Raw genomic sequence first — 18,185 nt, forward strand, 5'->3', positions numbered from 1 at the left:
TTTAGAGCATAAATGTCAATCTGATATTGTTTTGGTTTTCATCTTAGCACTAGGTGATATCTGGTGAAAACCCATGTTTCAAAGGCTTTTGTTGATATGAGGTGTATTATTAACTTATTCTTTAAAATTCCATGTGAGATATGCTGGGGTAGGTTTAGTTTAAAAGTAGTATTGGTTGATAACGCGTTTCACTTCTCAGTACTTTTGCTTTGTTTTTTTTGTTTTGTTTTGTTTTGTTTTGTTTTTTTGGCGGTATGTGGGCCTCTCACTGTTGCGGCCTCTCCCGTTGCGGAGCACAGGCTCCGGACGCGCAGGCTCAGCGGCCATGGCTCACGGGCCCAGCTGCTCCGCGGCATGTGGGATCTTCCCGGACCGGGGCACAAACCCGCGTCCCCTGCATTGGCAGGTGGACTCTCAACCACTGCACCACCAGGGAAGCCCTACTTTTGATTTTTAATGGATGACTATTTTACCTAAGAACTTTTCAAACATTAACTATATCATGTTTTTCTATGTAGATCAGAGTAGAATTTCTTTTCCAGATCCAACAAGGGAAAACATTTGAAAAACTGCAATGGGCAATGTTCAATGTCATTGTAGTTAAAAGGCATATCCATTTCACAGTAAGTTAACAATTAAAGTTAGTAATCAAAATACAATATATTAAATGTCATAAGCTCATTTCTGTGCAACACTGTTAGAGCAATTTAAATTTTCCAAGGACACATGAAAATCAACCTAACTCCAGTGTTCCACAAAAATACATAACTAGGAATCATAAATTATAACACACATACCCACATTTAAAGGAAAAATTCAGCATATGTTGGATAAAATTAAATGGCTCATGTAGAGAGCCTGAAATGTCGACCAAGTTTTATAACATATAATGACAATATTTAAAACTACTGACTCTGAAAAATGCCATGAAAATGTACTGACCTACCAAGCACTGAATTGCACATACCAGATTCAACTCAAAAAACATTTTTTCTTTCAAATATTTCAAGAAACATTACAATACTAAGGAAATGTTAGTAATTTTCAGACACCTTAATGAATCTAATAACACCCATTAAATTGAGCTAATGAACATTTTAGCTAAACCAAATTATAAAATTTAAAAAAAATGTATAAAATGCATTTTGGCAGATATTTTACATAGTGCTTTTCAGTTCCTGATCTATTGAGAAATCTACTGTAACCTCAGGTTCACTTAATTTAGGGTAATACTGAATACAATGAATTAGAATTTATAGCACTTTTTCCTGTTTTCACTCCATCTTTGATATGGGTAAAGAGTTCTCAAAATTTTTTTTAATGAATGTCCATGAAAGATTTTACAGTTATACCTTTTAGCTTTACTAAGCACAGGTCAGTTCAGTGGAAAACAAGCCATTTAAATATTACCAAGAATCTAACTTATCTCTATATTTCTTCCATATATTCATTTGCTTAAGTGTAACACAGAGCCCCCTAACCTCAGGAAACACTCTCTCAGACCACATTTCATTGGCTCTGAGATTGCTGCTGCCTCACAGTTCTAATACCTGTTTGGAAATGAGAGAAAAGAAAGGAAGGAGAAGTAACAGGAGGGGAGGGTCATGCAGAAAGGGAACGAAGGAAGAAAGGAGGCCACACCCACCCAAACCCTCACAACACCTTGAGAAACAGGGCAAGATATCCTTTCCAGGCAAGACATCCCCTTACAGAGGAGAAGTTCCAGAGAACTTAAGGCAGCTCTAGGAGGGAAGGGAGCAGGGGTTAAGGCGGCCCTCACAGCACAGCCTGAGAAGAAATCACAATGCACTTACCCATACACTGAGCTTCTCTAACACACATGCACACAGCACACCTCTTGGCTCCAAAGCCAACACTGGAAGCATGCACACACCGTCATGTTCAACTACACACTGACTTATGTATGGCCTGCCTGGGAGACAGCCCTCAGAAGGGACCCAGGGGCTTGGCCTGCAGCTGCAGGTTCTCTGCAGGCTGCACAGCTCACCTGGTGGCTCTGACAGTGACTCTGAGGTCTGTGTGTTGAGAGCGACTTCCTCTTTTCTTTTGGGAGGCTCTCACCGCTTCTGGTCAGGCTGGGAGAGCTTGCTACTAATTAATGACCAAAACAGAGTACTGTACCCTCCAGGGGGGCACTGATTCATTACAAAAGCCAAACCTAGTTATAGCAGGTAACTACGACAAAGAGGAAACCACAAGGCACCCCAACTGATTAGCACCAAGAACTTGGTACCCATCATTTCCTCACCTCCCATATGCCAGTTGCCAACTCTGATAAGGAAAAGGAGCACCTCTTGCTGGACTGGGGCACCCCACAGGTACCAGGAGGAACAGAATGGAACCTCAGGACTTTCTAAAGTCTCCTGCCCCGCATGTGCCCTCAGTGCCACTGCTGCATATGGGAAGACAGCACAGCTGGAGGGCTGAGTGACCTCAGGCAAGTCACTGCCCTTATCTCTCTCTCAAATTATCATCAGCTAAGGACTGTACTAGCTGCCCTTCTACCTTCTAGGGCTGCTGTGAGGACACAATGAGGTAACAGAGAAAGGCTGAAGTGAAGCATAGCCAGACACGAGGTACTGTCTCTACATTACCTTTCACCAGGAGAACTGAAGGGCCACACATGACATTTTGCTTTCTGTTTTATTCTAAATAGTTGAAGATACTGAAGACTCTGTGTGTGTGTGTAAGAGAGAGAGAGAGAGAGAGAGAGAGAGAGAGAGAGAGAGAGAGAATATGAGGACATCTCAGGATGGTGCCAGATGCCCTTTTACCTAGGGTTACCAGGGAAGTCATTTCTCACAACAATCACTATACTGAAATTCTAATAAAATATTTTCACGGCCTCCGCCACTGTTATTAAAAGATTTGATCTATATTATACATAATCACTTACTCAGAAAGAGACAACTCTCAATTATCCATTAAAATGAAGGAAATAATAAAGTAAATGACACAAACTGGCCCGAATCCCCAAATCTCCTATCAGTTGGCTTTGGAATATATATTGTTGTACTTTTGCAATTGATGAAAGAAGTGTCAGGTGCATTTTCACAGCTTCCAAAGGAATAATGAAGCTACACTTCATGGAGTTTACCCCATACTCATCTTTCCCCTTCATTATAGTTACTCTCAGGCAGAGCAAAGCCGTAACCTAAGAAAAGCTACAAGAAGGAAAACTGCTTCTAAGTTTTCAGCTTTGCTTTCCAAGGTGTGAGCTGAGTTTCTCTGTACAGTGAGTGGGGAGGAGACTATTGAGAAGGGGCTATTAAAACAATGAACTGTTGCTTTCTCAAATAATTCTTTCTTTGAATTCCTATTGTATGTCATAGAGGAATTATGAAAAAGCAAATTAGTGATAATGCTAAAGATCGTACTGCAGAGAAGTGAGAACAGCAAGAACTCATGCAAAGAGTGGCCTGAAGGGAAGCCCCCAGGCAGGCCAGTGGGGCAACTGAGGACTGCCTTCACCCACAGCCTTCAAAAGAGTCAGAGCAGGTGAGTGGACAGGCAATGGGACACAGGATGTGGCTGAAGGAAGGGACAGAGTGAGCAGATAAATGAGTGGGTGGACGGAGTGGAGGGCTGGTGCAGGTGTGTTTGAAGCTGGGTGAGAAAGTGTGGATGGACAAAGGGAAAGGTGAGCAGTCCTCAGAGCCAAGGATACCCACAGTCAGCAGAATATTTCTGCATCCTCAAGAAAGTAGGACACAGAATGACTTACCAGGACTTGGGGTTCCCTGGTTGTAAGGTATTTCTGTTATGACTAAAGATCTTCAGACCACTAAGAGAAATTAATTCAGATCCGCTTCTGGGGTTCTAGATAGGCCTTGGAGGAAGTTGGAGCCCTGAAATATCATAATCTTTGTGTGGCCATCCCTGAACAGGAGAGACTCTGGCCCAGGTGTGGAACAGAGGCTCCAGCACTTTGCAGCAGAAAGATGGAAGACAGGAGAGAGAGAAAGGCCCAGACAAGACATGCTTCGGGATATGAGCTGTCTGCAGGAAAGATAAAGGGCTGCAGTGGCAGTGGAAGCTAGAGCGTGATCCTGAAGACCTGACGAGACTCAGGGTGTGTACAGGACATGCTACACAGGACTGAGCTGGGAAAGGGCCTGGGAGGATTTCTAGGTCTGACGGGGAGAGCCTACAATCATGGTGGCATTTTTTGGAGCATCTCTCCCACCCAAGTCCCATCTATGTTCTTAAGACTCTGACAGATTCAGTACTAACCACGTGGTTTCAACAGTTCATTGAAAACCACATTGACAACCAGGGAAAATAGAGAAAATCGGATTGAGTTAGTATTTTTCTTGGTTTTGCAAATGAATAAATGTATCCAAACTGAATACAGCAGTGCACAATTCAATAAAAACTACCTAAACTCATTAACGTTGAAAAAGCATGTACATAAATCATGTACATTTAAGAAAGATTACAGCTACACAAACCTGGGATTTTACATTTTATTAATCCCTCAAAATTAACAGGCACCAAACACTAGTCTTTCCATTAGAGGGTAACCTTACTGAGTACCTGCATCTCATTTCTCTGTGGTTCAGGTACGGCGAGGAGAGAACTTCAGATGTGGAAGGGACCTTAAGAACCAGCTGTCTAACACTCTCACTGAATAAATGAGGAATTTGAGGCCCAAATAAGTTAACAGACAGAATTTGTCTTTTAATAGCAATATTTATCACTGATTTGAAAATGTTTTACTTGCATTTATAATATTGCACATATTTTAATAAGATGTCTTTTTTATAGATCATCTAATAGTTAATTTATATAAATCTATGATTGTAATTCAGAACCAAAGTTTCTAAAGAAAGCTAAGAATTTGCTTTTGCACAACCTGAAACATTTATTGTATAAGATTTGTAGGAAAAATGGAGACTACGTTTAATTAGAATTTCAGAATGAAAACATATAGAATCTGGGTCTTATTAAACCAAATCCTCTGTAAAATTCAGCAATCTCCTTATACTTTTATATAGGTCAATGTATTTCTAATATGATGCTCTTTAAAGTATCTAGTGGCATTGAGAACATTTATAGAAGTTGCAAAGCCTAAAAAATGGAATCATAATTATTTATTATATACTTTCTTTTGCATAATTTATAAAATAATTAAGATTTCAAGACCTAAATCATGAATATTCTGACAATCCTCGCTAGATATTGACTGACATTAATTCTTAATAAATTAAGAAGAAAGAAAACCTGTCAAGGTTGAAAATATGCACTGCAGGAAGCAGATCTGATAACTAAAAATAGGTCACTTCACAGAACACTGTACCCTGATGTGATATGCGCCCAGGGAAAATTAATGAGCACATCAATGTAACACATCCTGAAAAAAGGACATCAACATCAATAGCCACTTTGCCTAATCCTATCCCTAAATGTCAAACATTGTGTCATATTACTACATGACTTCCCAGTGTCTGCTACTTGTGCAGGTGAATCTGTAGCTATGTGCACATAATCCAGTTAAAACTGATCTGATTGAACTGTAAACAGAGTTGATAAAACAGAAGCTTATTATTGTAGTGCCTAATATGAATATCGCTTACATTTTAAAGAACATAGTATGTAGCAGCAATTTAAAATGCTCAGTAAACTATGGTACAAACGGACTTCCATGCTCTATAGCAAACCAACATTCTCTTAGTATCTCTACATCATAGTGACACATAGAAGGGAGCTACTTGGCCAGTTACTTTACATATTGTCAGTTTATTTCTTTGTTCCAGTTGGACAGTAGCAACATAATTGATTCCTAAACTGGTATGATATGTACTCAGTGATGATTTTTCCTTCAATTCTTCTGGTTAGCACACAGGAGGGTACCTTTCTAACAACAGCTCATATTCATATCTGGAATTTAGGTTTTTGATATCATTTAGATGCAGTGATAAGGATTTAAAATAAATGCTGGCAGCCGAAGACACATTTTTTTCCTTCCTTCCATCATTCACCTGCACGTCAACTGCAGATACCTAACTGATCAAGGATGAGTGTTGTTAAAAGGTAACACAGCACAAAGGAGCCTATCTTTCTTTCCAAGATGATGAAAAGTATTCTAGGGGGAGTTCCAGTCAATAACCTCTTGTTTGGGAGATAATAAGTACTATCTCTTTTAAAATGTGTTTTCAGTACCTCACTTGAAATAATGGGTTATTTCAGGCAAGTATTGTATTGTCAATATTTTCCTTGATATCACTTTCAGACCCGTGATATGAATCCCAGGCCCAGGCTGGCTGGAATCTGGATGGTTTCTAGTGCAAGGGAAGATGGGTTAAAAGGAAAGGTGACAGGAAAGATGTGTTTAGCATCCATGAGCAGCTGAGGAGAGTCTTTCCTGTCTCGTAAACGCATCTGAGAAGATTAAAAAAAGAAAAACAAAAAAACAGAGCATCAATTCTTTGAATCTATAAAGATTTTTTTTGACAAAATTCTACCAAAAATCCTCAACTATTGAAGAATATTTATATTTGTTTTAAAATCACTTCATTTTTCCAATAGGTGTTATCAAGAAAGTTAATGCACTATAAAAATAAGATAAAATAATTATAATAAAAACTGCATTACCCTTCAATAAATTATAAAATTTCCATTCAAACGACTGTGTTGGTGAATCAAAGCAAAAGAAAGCCTGGGAGATCTTACCTGTATAGTACGAATAAATGACACAGAGACTCTTTCTTCAAACTCGTTAACTGGAGTATACAAATTCAACACTTTGACAATCTGGGAGAAATAAAATGATCAAAGTCTTTAGCATATTATCAAATACATACATGCTGGGTACCTGTTATCTGGAAAACTAAAAGGATCTCTGCATACAGTTTTCAGTTCTACTCAGGGCTTGGTTAGGGCAAGAGGGGAGAGGGAGTGGTTCTGAAGGCACATTTACCTTTATTAGTTGAATTTTTAAAATAAGAATGTATTAATGTAATATTTTACACTTTAAGAAGCAACATAAATTTGAAAAAACATGAAAAGTAAAAGTGCTCCCACCTGCATGCTCTCAATCTCTCAGAGTAACAATAGTTAACAGTGTCCTGTGTATTCAGCTAGTTACTTTCTATATGTATTCTATGTGTAATCTATGTAAGATTTCTATGTTTTGAGATAAGTGATGAACATTAAAAGATCCAAGAGTCAGCACAGAAATAACTAGGCAAAAGAAAGTGGGTATGTTTATGCCTATGCCTTGCCTCATGCTGTGGCCATTGTTCTCAAATGCCCTTCCCATCTTTTCATTTCCTTAAATTCAATGCACAGCTAAATAAGACTTTCCCTGAATGATCAGTTATTGCCCCTCAGCACCATTTTGGAATCCTCCCTCTAGCTAATTAGTGCTGAGGGCTTAACTATCTACCAATGGGCCAGCACCAGCCCTGGCCTCCCCTGAGCCCTGTGGCCAGCCGTGCTATAAGCTGGCCCTGCCAAAAAATGGGCAGCAGAAACCAAAGGAAACAGGGTGGGGCAGCCAACCAGGCCAGGGGCCAGCCCCACCCACCACTGAGCCAACAGTATTTCAGCCCTGCCACAACAGAAGGGCCTACACAGCCCACATAGGCGGTACCCCTAGACATATAGCTCTGGTGACAAGAGGGCAGCATGCTTCTGAGCCCCATAGGATGTTTCCTGCATAAGGCCACTTCTTTAAGATCGGGAAATGTATATGACCTACTTAATACACAGAAAAAAGACAGCAAACTGGAAAAATGAGAAGACAGAGCAATGTGTTCCAAACAAAGGAACGAGACATACCTCAGAAAAAGTACTAATAAAAATGGAGTTGAGCAATCTACAAGGTTATGATTATAAAGATGCTCAGTGAACTCAGGAGAAGAAGGGATGAACATAGTGAGAACTTCAACAAAGAGTTAGAAAATATAAAGAAGAACCAAAAGAGCTGAAGAATACAACAGTAGACTAAATTATACAGAGGAATGGATCAGTGAGCTGGAAGACAATAGTGGAAATCACTGAAACTGAACAACAACAAAAAAAAGAATGAAAAAAAAATGAGGATGGTTTAAGAGACCTCTGGGACAACTTAAGTGCACTAATACTCATATTGTAGGGGTTCCAGAAGGAGAAGACAGAGAGAAAGGGACAGAGAACTTATTTGAAGAAATAATAGCTGGGAAAGGAAACAAACATCCAGATCCAGTAAGCACAGAGTCTCAAACAAGGTCAACCCAAAGAGGTCCACACCAAGACAGATTATAATTAAAATGGCAAAAATTTAAGATAAAGAGAAAATCTTAAAAGCATCAAGAGAAAAGCAACTAGTTACATAAAAAGGAACTCCCATACAACATCAGCAGAAATTTTGCAGGCCAGAAGGGTGTGGGGTGATATATTCAAAGTAATGAAAGGAAAAAACCTATAACCAAGAATATTCTACCTGGCAAGGTTATCATTCATATTTGAAGGAGAGATAAAGAGTTTTACAGACAAGCAAAAGCTAAAGGAGTTCAGCACCATCAAACTAGCTTTATGTTTATATTTTTATTTTTTTAATGGGACTTCTCTAAGTGGAAAAGAAAAGGCCACAACTAGAAATATGAAAAGGGAGGGAAGAGGAAAGTTTAAGAGATAAAAGCCTACGTCAAGAAACAAGAAAAATCTCAAATAAACAATTTAACCTTATACCTAAAGGAACTAGAAAAAGAAGAACAAACAAAATCCAAAGTTAGTAGAAGGAAAAAAAATCAGAATGGACATGAATGAAATAGAGACTACAAAAACAACAGAATAAAAATCAATGAAACTAAGAGCTGGTCCTTTGAAAAGATAAACAAAATTGATAAACTATTAGCCACATTTATCAAGACAAAAAGAGAGAGGGCCCAAATACATAAAATCAGAAATGAAAGAGAGAAGTTACAACTGACATCACAGAAATACAAACGATCGTAAGACATTATTATGAATAATTATATGCCAATAAAATGGACAACCTAGAAGAAATGGATAAGTTCCTAGAAATGTACAGCCTCCCAAGACTGAATCAGGAAGAAATAGAAAATATGGACAAATTACAAGTAATTAAATCAAATCAGTAATCAAAAAACTCCCAACAAACAAATGTCTAGGACTAGATGGCTTCACAGGGGAATTCTGCCAAATATAAGAGTTAACACCTGAATCTACCCATCTCAATCTATTCCAAAAGAACAGAAGAGAAAGGAAAACTTCTGAACTCATTCTGCGAGTCCACATCACCCTGATACCAAAACCAGACAAAAATACCACAAAAAAGGAAATTATAGGTCAGTATCACTGATGAACATAGTTGTAGAAATCCTCAACAAAATATTTGCCAATTGAATTTAACAGAACATTAAAAGAATCATACATCATGATCAAGTGGGAATTATCTCAGGGATGCAAGGATTTTACAATAACTACAAAACAATCAATGTGATACACCCCATTAGCAAATTGAAGAATGAAAATCATATGATCATCTCAACAGATGCAGAAAAAGCTTCTGACAAAACTCAACATCCATTTATGATAAAAACTCTCAACAAAGTGGGTATAGAGGGAACATACCTCAACATAATAAAACACATATATGACAAACCCACAGTCAACATCATACTCATGGTAAAATGGTGAAAGCATTTCCTCTAACAAAACAAGGATTCTCACCCATTCTCACCCATTCTCACCACTTTTATTCAAAGTGGTATTGAAAATCCTAGCCACAGAAATTAGACAGGAAAAAAAAAGTAAAAGGAATCCAAATTGAAATGGAAGAAGTAAAACTGTCACTGTTTGCAGATGACAGGAAACTGTATATAGAAAATCCTAAAGATGCCACCAAGAAACTATTAGAACCAATAAATGAATTCAGTAAAGTTGCAGGATACAAAATTAATATACAGACAACTTTTGCATTTCTATACACTAATAATAAATTATCAGAACACAATCCCATTTATAATTGTACCAAAAAGAATAAAATACCTAGGAATAAATCTAAACAAGGAAGTGAAAGACCTGAACTTGGAAAACTATAAGACATTGATAAAAGAAAGTACAGGTGACACAAACCAATAGAAAGATATACCGGGCTCATAAAGTGGAAGAATTAATATGGTTAAAATGACCATATTACCCAAGGCAACTACATATTCAATGTAATCTCTATCAAAATACCAAAAGCATTTTTCAAAGAACAAATAATTCTAAAATTTGTATGGAAACACAAAAAACTGAGTAGCCAAAGCAATCTTGAGAAAGAAGTACTAATACAAAGCTAGAGGTATCATGCTCCCTGATTTCAAACCATACTAAAAAGCTACAGTAATCAAAATAGTATGGTACTGGCACAAAAACTGACACATAGATTGATGGAAAAGGAAAGAGAACCCAGAAATAAACCTACTCTTTTACGGTCAATTAATCTACAGTAAGGGAGGCAAGAATATACAATGTGGAAAAGACAGTTTCTTCAGTAAACGGTGTTGTGCAAAAGAATCAAACTAGACCATTTTTTCATACCACTTAGAAAAATAAAAGAATCAAACTAGACCATTTTTTCATACCACTTAGAAAAATAAACTCAAAATGGATTAAGGACTTAAATTTAAGACCTTAAACTCTTAGAAGAAAATACAAGCAGTACATTTTTGACACTGGTCTTAGCAATATTTTTTTGATCTGTCTCCTCAGGCAAGAGAAACAAAAGCAAAAATAAACAAATGGGACCACATCAAACTAAAAAACTTTTGCACAGTGAAAGAAATTATCCACAAAATGAAAAAGCAGCCTACTGAATGGAAGAACATATTTGCAAACAATATATCTAATAAGGGGTTAATATCCAAAATATACAAAGAATTCATATAACTCAAATCAAAAAAACAAATGACCTGATTAAAAAATGGGCAGAGGACTTCAACAGACATTTTTCCAAAGAAGACATACTGATGGGCAACAGGCAAATGAAAAAATGCTCAACATCACTAATCACCAGAGAAATACGAATCAAAACCACAATGAAGTACTACCTCATACTAGTCAGAATGGCTATTATCTAAAAGACAACAAATAGTAAGTGTCGGTGAGGAGGTGGAGAAAAGGGAATCCTCATGCACTGCTGGTGGGAATGTAAATTGGTGCAGTCACTATGGAAAACAGTATGGAGGTTGCTCAAAAAATTAAAAATACAACTATGATACAACCCAGCAATTCCACTTCTGGGTATTTTTCCAAAGACAACAAAAACACTAGTTTGAAAAGATATATGCACCCCTCTGTTCATTGCAGCATTATTTACAATAGCCAAGATATGGAAGCAATCTAAGTGTCTGTAGACAGACAAATGGATAAAGAAGACTGGTGTACACACACACACACACACACACACACACACACACACACACAAAGAATATCACTTAGTCATAAAAAAGAATGAAATATTGCCATTTGCAACACTATGAATGGACTTTGCAGACATTATGCTAAGTGAAATAAGTCAGACAATGACAAATACTATAAGAGCTCACTTATATGTGGAATCCAAAAAACAAAACAAAGAAACCAAAAAAATGAAAATATACTCACAAATACAGAGAACAAATGGGTGGTTGCCAGAGGGGAGGGGCATGGGGTATTAAAATAGGTGAAGGGGGTTAAGAGGTACAAACCTCCAGTTATAAAATAAATAAATAAAGCATGTGGATATAATCTACAATATAAGGAATATGGTTAATAATATTGTAATAACTTTGTATGGGGACATATGATTGCTAGACTTATCTCGGTTATCATTTTATAATGTATGGAAATGTCAAATCACTGTGTAGTATACCTGAAACTAACATCATATTATACATCAGCTATATTTCAATTAAAAAAACACAATTATTTGTCTTAAAATAAAGAAGTCTAAAGAATCATTCAATTATTAAATAATATGGAAAATTCTTTTATGGAGTACAAACTCCATAGAATGTGTAGAATGTACACCCCCGTGAAAACAGGGACTTTGTTTTGTTCATGGTTTTATCTTAGTGGCTAGAACATTATACAGAACAGTGTAGAGAGTGGATAAATAAGTACTGAATGTTGAATGTGCAGGACTGTGACTAGTACCGAAATATACTTTGTGGTAAAATCTCCCTTCTTCAAGATCTACAGTGTTGATATATATCATCTCTGACACAGATGAAGTCAGCTCAGAGACAAAAGCAATAGCTAGAAGCCTTCTTTACTTCCCTAAATGTCACCGTTGATGAATGTTAACTTGTTTTATAATAGGGAAAATCGCCTTACCTGGGCAGTAGTTAAAGCATTGCACATGGAACAAATGGCTTCTGCATCATCATCTGTTTTCTTTTTCACTTGCAAAAGCTGAGCAGCCTGAATGAGAGGTTCCAGGGTTTCCTTAGCCCCACTGTTCATCAGATTCTTGTCACGCAGCCATTCTTCTAGTTGACTGACATTGTACCTATGCCAGAAAAAGGGAGGTGATGCAAATTTACTGAATGTTATCATAAATGTCTTAATTTTTCTGTGCATGGCTTTGTCAGGAATTTCAGTGAAATTCTGTTTTTTTAAATCATTAGCTGTACTTAAAAATTTATTACTATACATAAGCAGGAGGTTTATAATCATAATTATATAAGAGTAGGTATAATTCTAGAGACTATAATTCTCTTTAATGGGAGATAGAAATGTAGCCATTACAGCAAGTTATGAAATAAGATGTGCTAAAAACCAAAATAGAACACATAATATGGCTGTGTCCTTATTAAAGAGCCAAGCAGAAAACATTTTATAGCTTCTTACAACTTGAGAGGTGAGAACTGATAATCCTTTAAGTACTCTCTCTTCCTTAAGTCAGACTCCAAGCTAGTAGACATAATAACAAGACCCCCACATAGACCCTGTGCTCCGGCCCTCTTTAGGGAAGAGTCTGGGTGATGGAGGTAGTGGCCTGAGGAAGCTCAGGGATGAAGGCAAGAAGGGCAAGTGGGGGCCATGGGAAGAGACAAAGACCCAAAATATGAAGAGAGACATAGAAACTACACAGATGCGAGGTTTTAAGAGGTGGCCAACCAAGTGATAGTGGTTCGCAAATGAGATAAATGGACTCACAGTCAGGACTTAGTAATCAGGCAAAGAGGGGCTTCATAGGTATGAACAGAACTTGCAGAAAAATAAATTCTACGACCTGAGTGGAAAGCATTATCTTCTTACCACTACCTACAGTGGATGTGAGTAATGGAAAATTTGAAAAGAAAGCCAACGCTTCCTGAGATTAACTACAGGCTTTCATAGGAGAAATCCTTTTTCCCCCTCTTGGTGAATTTTCTAGCTGTTTTAAAATAAATTATTTGAAAAAAAAATTCCATTATGCTAATAAGGTTATGCTGAGGAACAGCTGGACAAAATTGAGCACAGCTTTCCTTAAAATAGAGAGGGGCGTATTTCAAACATCAGTAAAAGATCTATTAGACATGTTCTTGTTGCCATAGGTACAAAACAGTATTTTGTCAAAATAAATTTATAAGAGCAATCAAACATTAGCAATCTTCATTATAGTTTGATATTTTGTTATTGTACAATTAAAGCACACACAAAAGGAGAGGAAGCAGCTATCTCATCTTTATGTAGTTTTCATCATCTCCCCACTCCCTCAGACGAGTTATCAGGGCTTTCCTGGTGGCGCAGTAGTTAAGAATCCACCTGCCAATGCAGGGGACACGAGTTTGAGCCCTGGTCCGGGAAGATCCCACATGCCGCGGGGCAACTAAGCCTGTGTGTCACAACTACTGAGCCTGCGCTCTAGAGACCACGAGCCACAACTACTGAGCCCACGTGCCACAACTACGGATCCTGTGCTCTAGAGCCCACGAGCCATAACTACTGAGCCCACATGCCACAACTACTGAAGCCCGCATGCCTAGAGCTCGTGCTCCACAAGAGAATCCACCACAATGAGAAGCCCACGCACCACAATGAAGAACAGCCCCCACAGCAACGAAGACCCAACACAGCCAAAAATAAATAAATAAAAATAAATAAAGTTCCCTTTAAAAAAACAAAAAACAAAAACGAGTTATCTTCACATGGAGCAGGGTTCCTAACAAGCAGTGGGTTGCAAGGCACGGCCAGGAGCAATCACAAATGAGAGTGGAGGGTCCAGCCAGAAAAGAGGAAGCAGCTCTGTGCCCAGTCTGCCCTTGCTGCTCGCCTGGCGGGGAGTGGGGGTGGGGGCAGTGGACATCAGGTACACTAGCCTCACACGAGCCCCGGCAAGCGGTTGGGCAGCATGAAAAGGCCATGGCAGCTGTTGGCGTTCGCTCACCTGATCTGCATGCCTTTACTCCAGGAGCACATGTCCTTCCGGAGGAGGAGGTTGTTCAGTGTGACGGCCCCCACGATGTAGAACATCTGCTTGACCACCTGCTTGATCAGTTCGGGGTCCATGCCGTGCTGACACATGACTGAGTGGAAGGAGTTGAGCTGCCGTAGGATGGAGTCCAGTGTGTAGGTACCCTCATCAGCAATGCTGGAGGTTCGCTTTCTTAGCCCTGTGGGCTTCACCCCAGACACACCCTGAATGGTTTCATGCTCTAGCATTCCGGAGACTGCAAGAGAAGTTCAAGTGTCAGAAAAGAAGATCTGGAAGTAAACGTGTGCACACACACACAAAGACACAGACATACACACATTCAGTTTATGAAAATGATTTGAGTATCAACATAGAGGGAAAAAGAACTCAATAAAAGGGCTTCTGGATTTTAAACTTTAATGAAGGAATAATTCTTAAATTCAAAAAAATAGTAATAATTCTTAAATTCAAAAATTTACCATGAAATTAAGAACTCTTAATGGCCCATTTTCTGAAATATGAAGCCTTGTAATAGCACATGTGAGGTATCTTGGAAGGGTTTTTGAGAGAGATGTACGGAGCAGTTAGGGAGAAGATAAAAATTCTCCAGTAGGGCTTCCCTGGTGGCGCAGTGGTTGAGAGTCCACCTGCTGATGCAGGGGACGCAGGTTCGTGCCCCTGTCCGGGAAGATCCCACATGCCGCGGAGCGGCTGGGCCCGTGAGCCATGGCCGCTGAGCCCATGCGTCCGGAGCCTGTGCTCCACAACGGGAGAGGCCACAACAGTGAGAGGCCCTCATACCACAAAAAAAAAAAAAAAAAGAAAAAAAAAATTCTCCAGTAATATCGAGCCCCAGAGGCAAACAAATCAAGTAGCAAGAAAGGCAGGAGACCAGGCAGTGGGCTTGGAGAAGACTTGGGAGAGGGCAGTTGTGTGGGGCTAGAGAGCTGGGCCCTTCCTTGCCCTGAGCTTCCCACAACAGTAGGGAGACCTCGGGCTGGCCTTAGCCTCCCAGGACTCAGTCTTCTCATCTGGGGCACTGCTGCTCCCTCTATTACGCTCTTGCAGCGTTTGGCTTATGCCTCCTCTAGGATGGTTTTGGGATGCCCACTCCCTGGACTGGAAGCCCCCTTGAGAGCAGGGGCCACTCCTGATTCATTGTTATATGTCCTAGAGCTCAATGCAGCTTCCAAAGAACCTCATACTGACTCAAAACATTTGTTGTTGTAAAATCATTGGGAGATGCAGCTAGCGGCACATCTAAAGGTAAAATTTCTTATTTAGCCAATGAAACCAGGCAAAAGTAGAAGAGAATGGACTGAAGCTGACCTCTGCATCTGTGTTACCTCAAGCATTTTTGCTGACCTAGGTTGCTTTAAATTCATGACCTTTTAGGCGTCAGCTGAAGAAACCACTGCCATCCCCCATGGCTTCCTCAGCCTTCTATGTTTCTAGTTGGTTAAAGGGGGGCCTGCAATAAAACATGGGACACTAGGAGCCCACAGAGGTGAGATGAAGTTGTAGAAATGTGGAAAACACATAGATGGGGAAAGAAAGGGTAACTGGTAGTAGCCTTAAGAGACTGTTGATAATTTGCTTGACGATAATACAGTTTGGTAACTTAAAAAATTAAAAAAAAAGTTCAATGCATTCAAAATTAGCAGCCTGCAATTTGTACATGCCTTCTAATTCCTATTACACACCTGCTACATATTCCAAAGGAATACAGGTAGAATGATACATAAATACACACCCAGAGTGAGTATACATATATAAAGATAGGTACATGAAATCACACATACGTAGAAGCACACACACACACACACACACACACACACACACGCACACACCCACACACACACACACACCAGTTTCTCATCCAATGAGAAACTGCTACTTTAAACCAAATTGCCTTTAACAATTCCATAGGGGTCATGAGATGTTCCACTCAGCATGGAGTGTCTGAGACCTGTTCTTGTTGCCATGGTACCCTCCCAGCCCTCTTACTGTAGCCTAATAGGCAAAGTATATACCCTCCCAAGCCTCCTTCATTTTAGATGGGTCCCTAGGAAGCTCAGTGTAGTAGTACGCTAGACCAAAGTTTAAAGTGTTTTTGAAAACTGGATGAGGTCTGAGGTCTACTGCTGGGTATAAAGCATGACTCAATCATAGGAGAGAGGCATTACACATTAGGGAAGTAAACTATATACTGCCATTTCCATCATGTGGAAGCAGTGATTTTGAGGTACCCCAGTTCATCATGGCTGGGGTTCTGAGATTCCTCAGCTAATTTTGAGACTGAGTCTTACTATTTTATGTTCTCCATATGAATACATGCTCCAACACATGTGCCACTGGTGGTCATCTATTGGCGGGCACACAAGGTAGACAGACCTGGATGTCATCAATATGCCCTGGCCTTACCGATCATTGGCTGAAGGATGTTCTCTAACACCCGCACGAGCTGCTGGTAGATCTGAATGGCCAAGTCACTTAGCACCTGTCGGTACTCAGCCAGGTCAAAATTGGTGAGGCAGTGTTCATTCTGGCGAGATGTGTTGTGTTTCATAAAGCCCTAGAGCCATAACGGAGAGTTAATGATACAGATGAAGTAAAATGTCTCCTGTTTAACTCTCTCATTTAATCGGCATTCTCATGCTCTTTTTTCCTTTCTCCAAAGAGTTCCCATTCCAACCTCCATATAAATGCCAGGATACTCCTTCTCAAATTCTGTGTGTTTGTTTCCATCACGTCTCCCCTTCCACTTCTTACTAGCGTTTGAATAATCTAAACTTGGCAACCTAGCATTTAAGCTTTTCCACCAGCAATGTCAATGAAACAAGATGGGGGAACTTGATTTGAAAAAAAAACTAATGAGTGTTTTCACTTATGAAACAGCTGGTTCACTGCCAAGCACTAAATTATCTAAAGTAGTAATCTCTTAACTTCAGTTCATTAAATATAGCCCTATTTATAAATACTACACTGGAAGGACATAAGTAATCTTCTTAAAATTGATCAATTTCTACAGAGACTGGTGAATAAATAAAAAAATTCTCTTTACTATATTTTACTGTATCCACACATGATTCTCAGTCTGAGCTTAGAATGGAATCTTTTGGTGGTATTTGTTAAAATGGAAAGCCAACTGTACAGGCAGGTACTTCGTCAGGCACTGCCTGACAAAGACAATTGCTTACTTGATGGATTCTGCCCACACTCAAGCATCTGCCTCCCTGCAACCTACTTAACAACATGGTCTAGAACTGGGGACTGAAAGGACAGTTAATAGGCCTTCTGGAGGATTCTGTTCTGCTAGTCCCATCTGCTCAAGGACCATGTCTTGCTCATATTGCATTTCCCATCATCTGCCAGGACAGTCCTCTGCCCCTAGCCTGTGGGTGCTCAGAAAGTACTACTGCTCAGCTTCTCTGCCTGCCCTCCCGGCAAAGGATGCGGAGGTACGAAGGGCAGTGGTTATGGACAGAGGCTCTTGGAGGTGGGCAGACCCAGAATCCTAGCTAAGCTCCTTATGACTGAGAGCACCTGGGCAAAGTGATGAACTTCTTTGAGCTTTAGTTTCCTCATCTGTAAAACTGGGTTATAATGCCTACCTCATTGAGATGTTAAACAAGAATTAAACAACATAATGTACAATAAATGCTGTCTGATACATACTAAGCAGCCCTTAATAAATGATAATTATTAATATATTACATAGTTTTGAAATATGAAGTCTATCAACCAACTGATGACCACATCACTATAAGCAAAAGCAAAAATATCTGTG

At 39.3% G+C, this 18,185-nt stretch overlaps 1 protein-coding gene across 4 annotated transcripts in view; it reads right to left on the reverse strand.

Annotated features, from left to right (window-relative positions):
• Positions 1-594: 594 nt before the first annotated feature.
• MYO5A (myosin VA) overlaps positions 595-18,185 on the reverse strand; it is a 186,681-nt gene continuing 169,090 nt past the window's right edge. For all 4 annotated transcript variants that reach the window (XM_027123050.1, XM_027123049.1, XM_027123048.1 and 1 more), the window contains 5 exons: positions 16,820-16,970; positions 14,369-14,651; positions 12,331-12,505; positions 6,694-6,774; positions 595-6,402 (listed from right to left, as the gene is read on the reverse strand). In XM_027123050.1, the coding sequence (XP_026978851.1) occupies positions 6,250-6,402; positions 6,694-6,774; positions 12,331-12,505; positions 14,369-14,651; positions 16,820-16,970 (843 nt within the window). In that variant the 3' untranslated portion in view covers positions 595-6,249. The remainder of the gene's footprint in view (positions 6,403-6,693; positions 6,775-12,330; positions 12,506-14,368; positions 14,652-16,819; positions 16,971-18,185) is intronic.

The sequence above is a fragment of the Aethalodelphis obliquidens genome, unplaced genomic scaffold (genome assembly GCF_003676395.1).
Source record: "Aethalodelphis obliquidens isolate GAN/ISIS:26980383/991018 unplaced genomic scaffold, ASM367639v1 scaffold26, whole genome shotgun sequence".
NCBI lineage: Eukaryota > Metazoa > Chordata > Mammalia > Artiodactyla > Delphinidae > Aethalodelphis > Aethalodelphis obliquidens.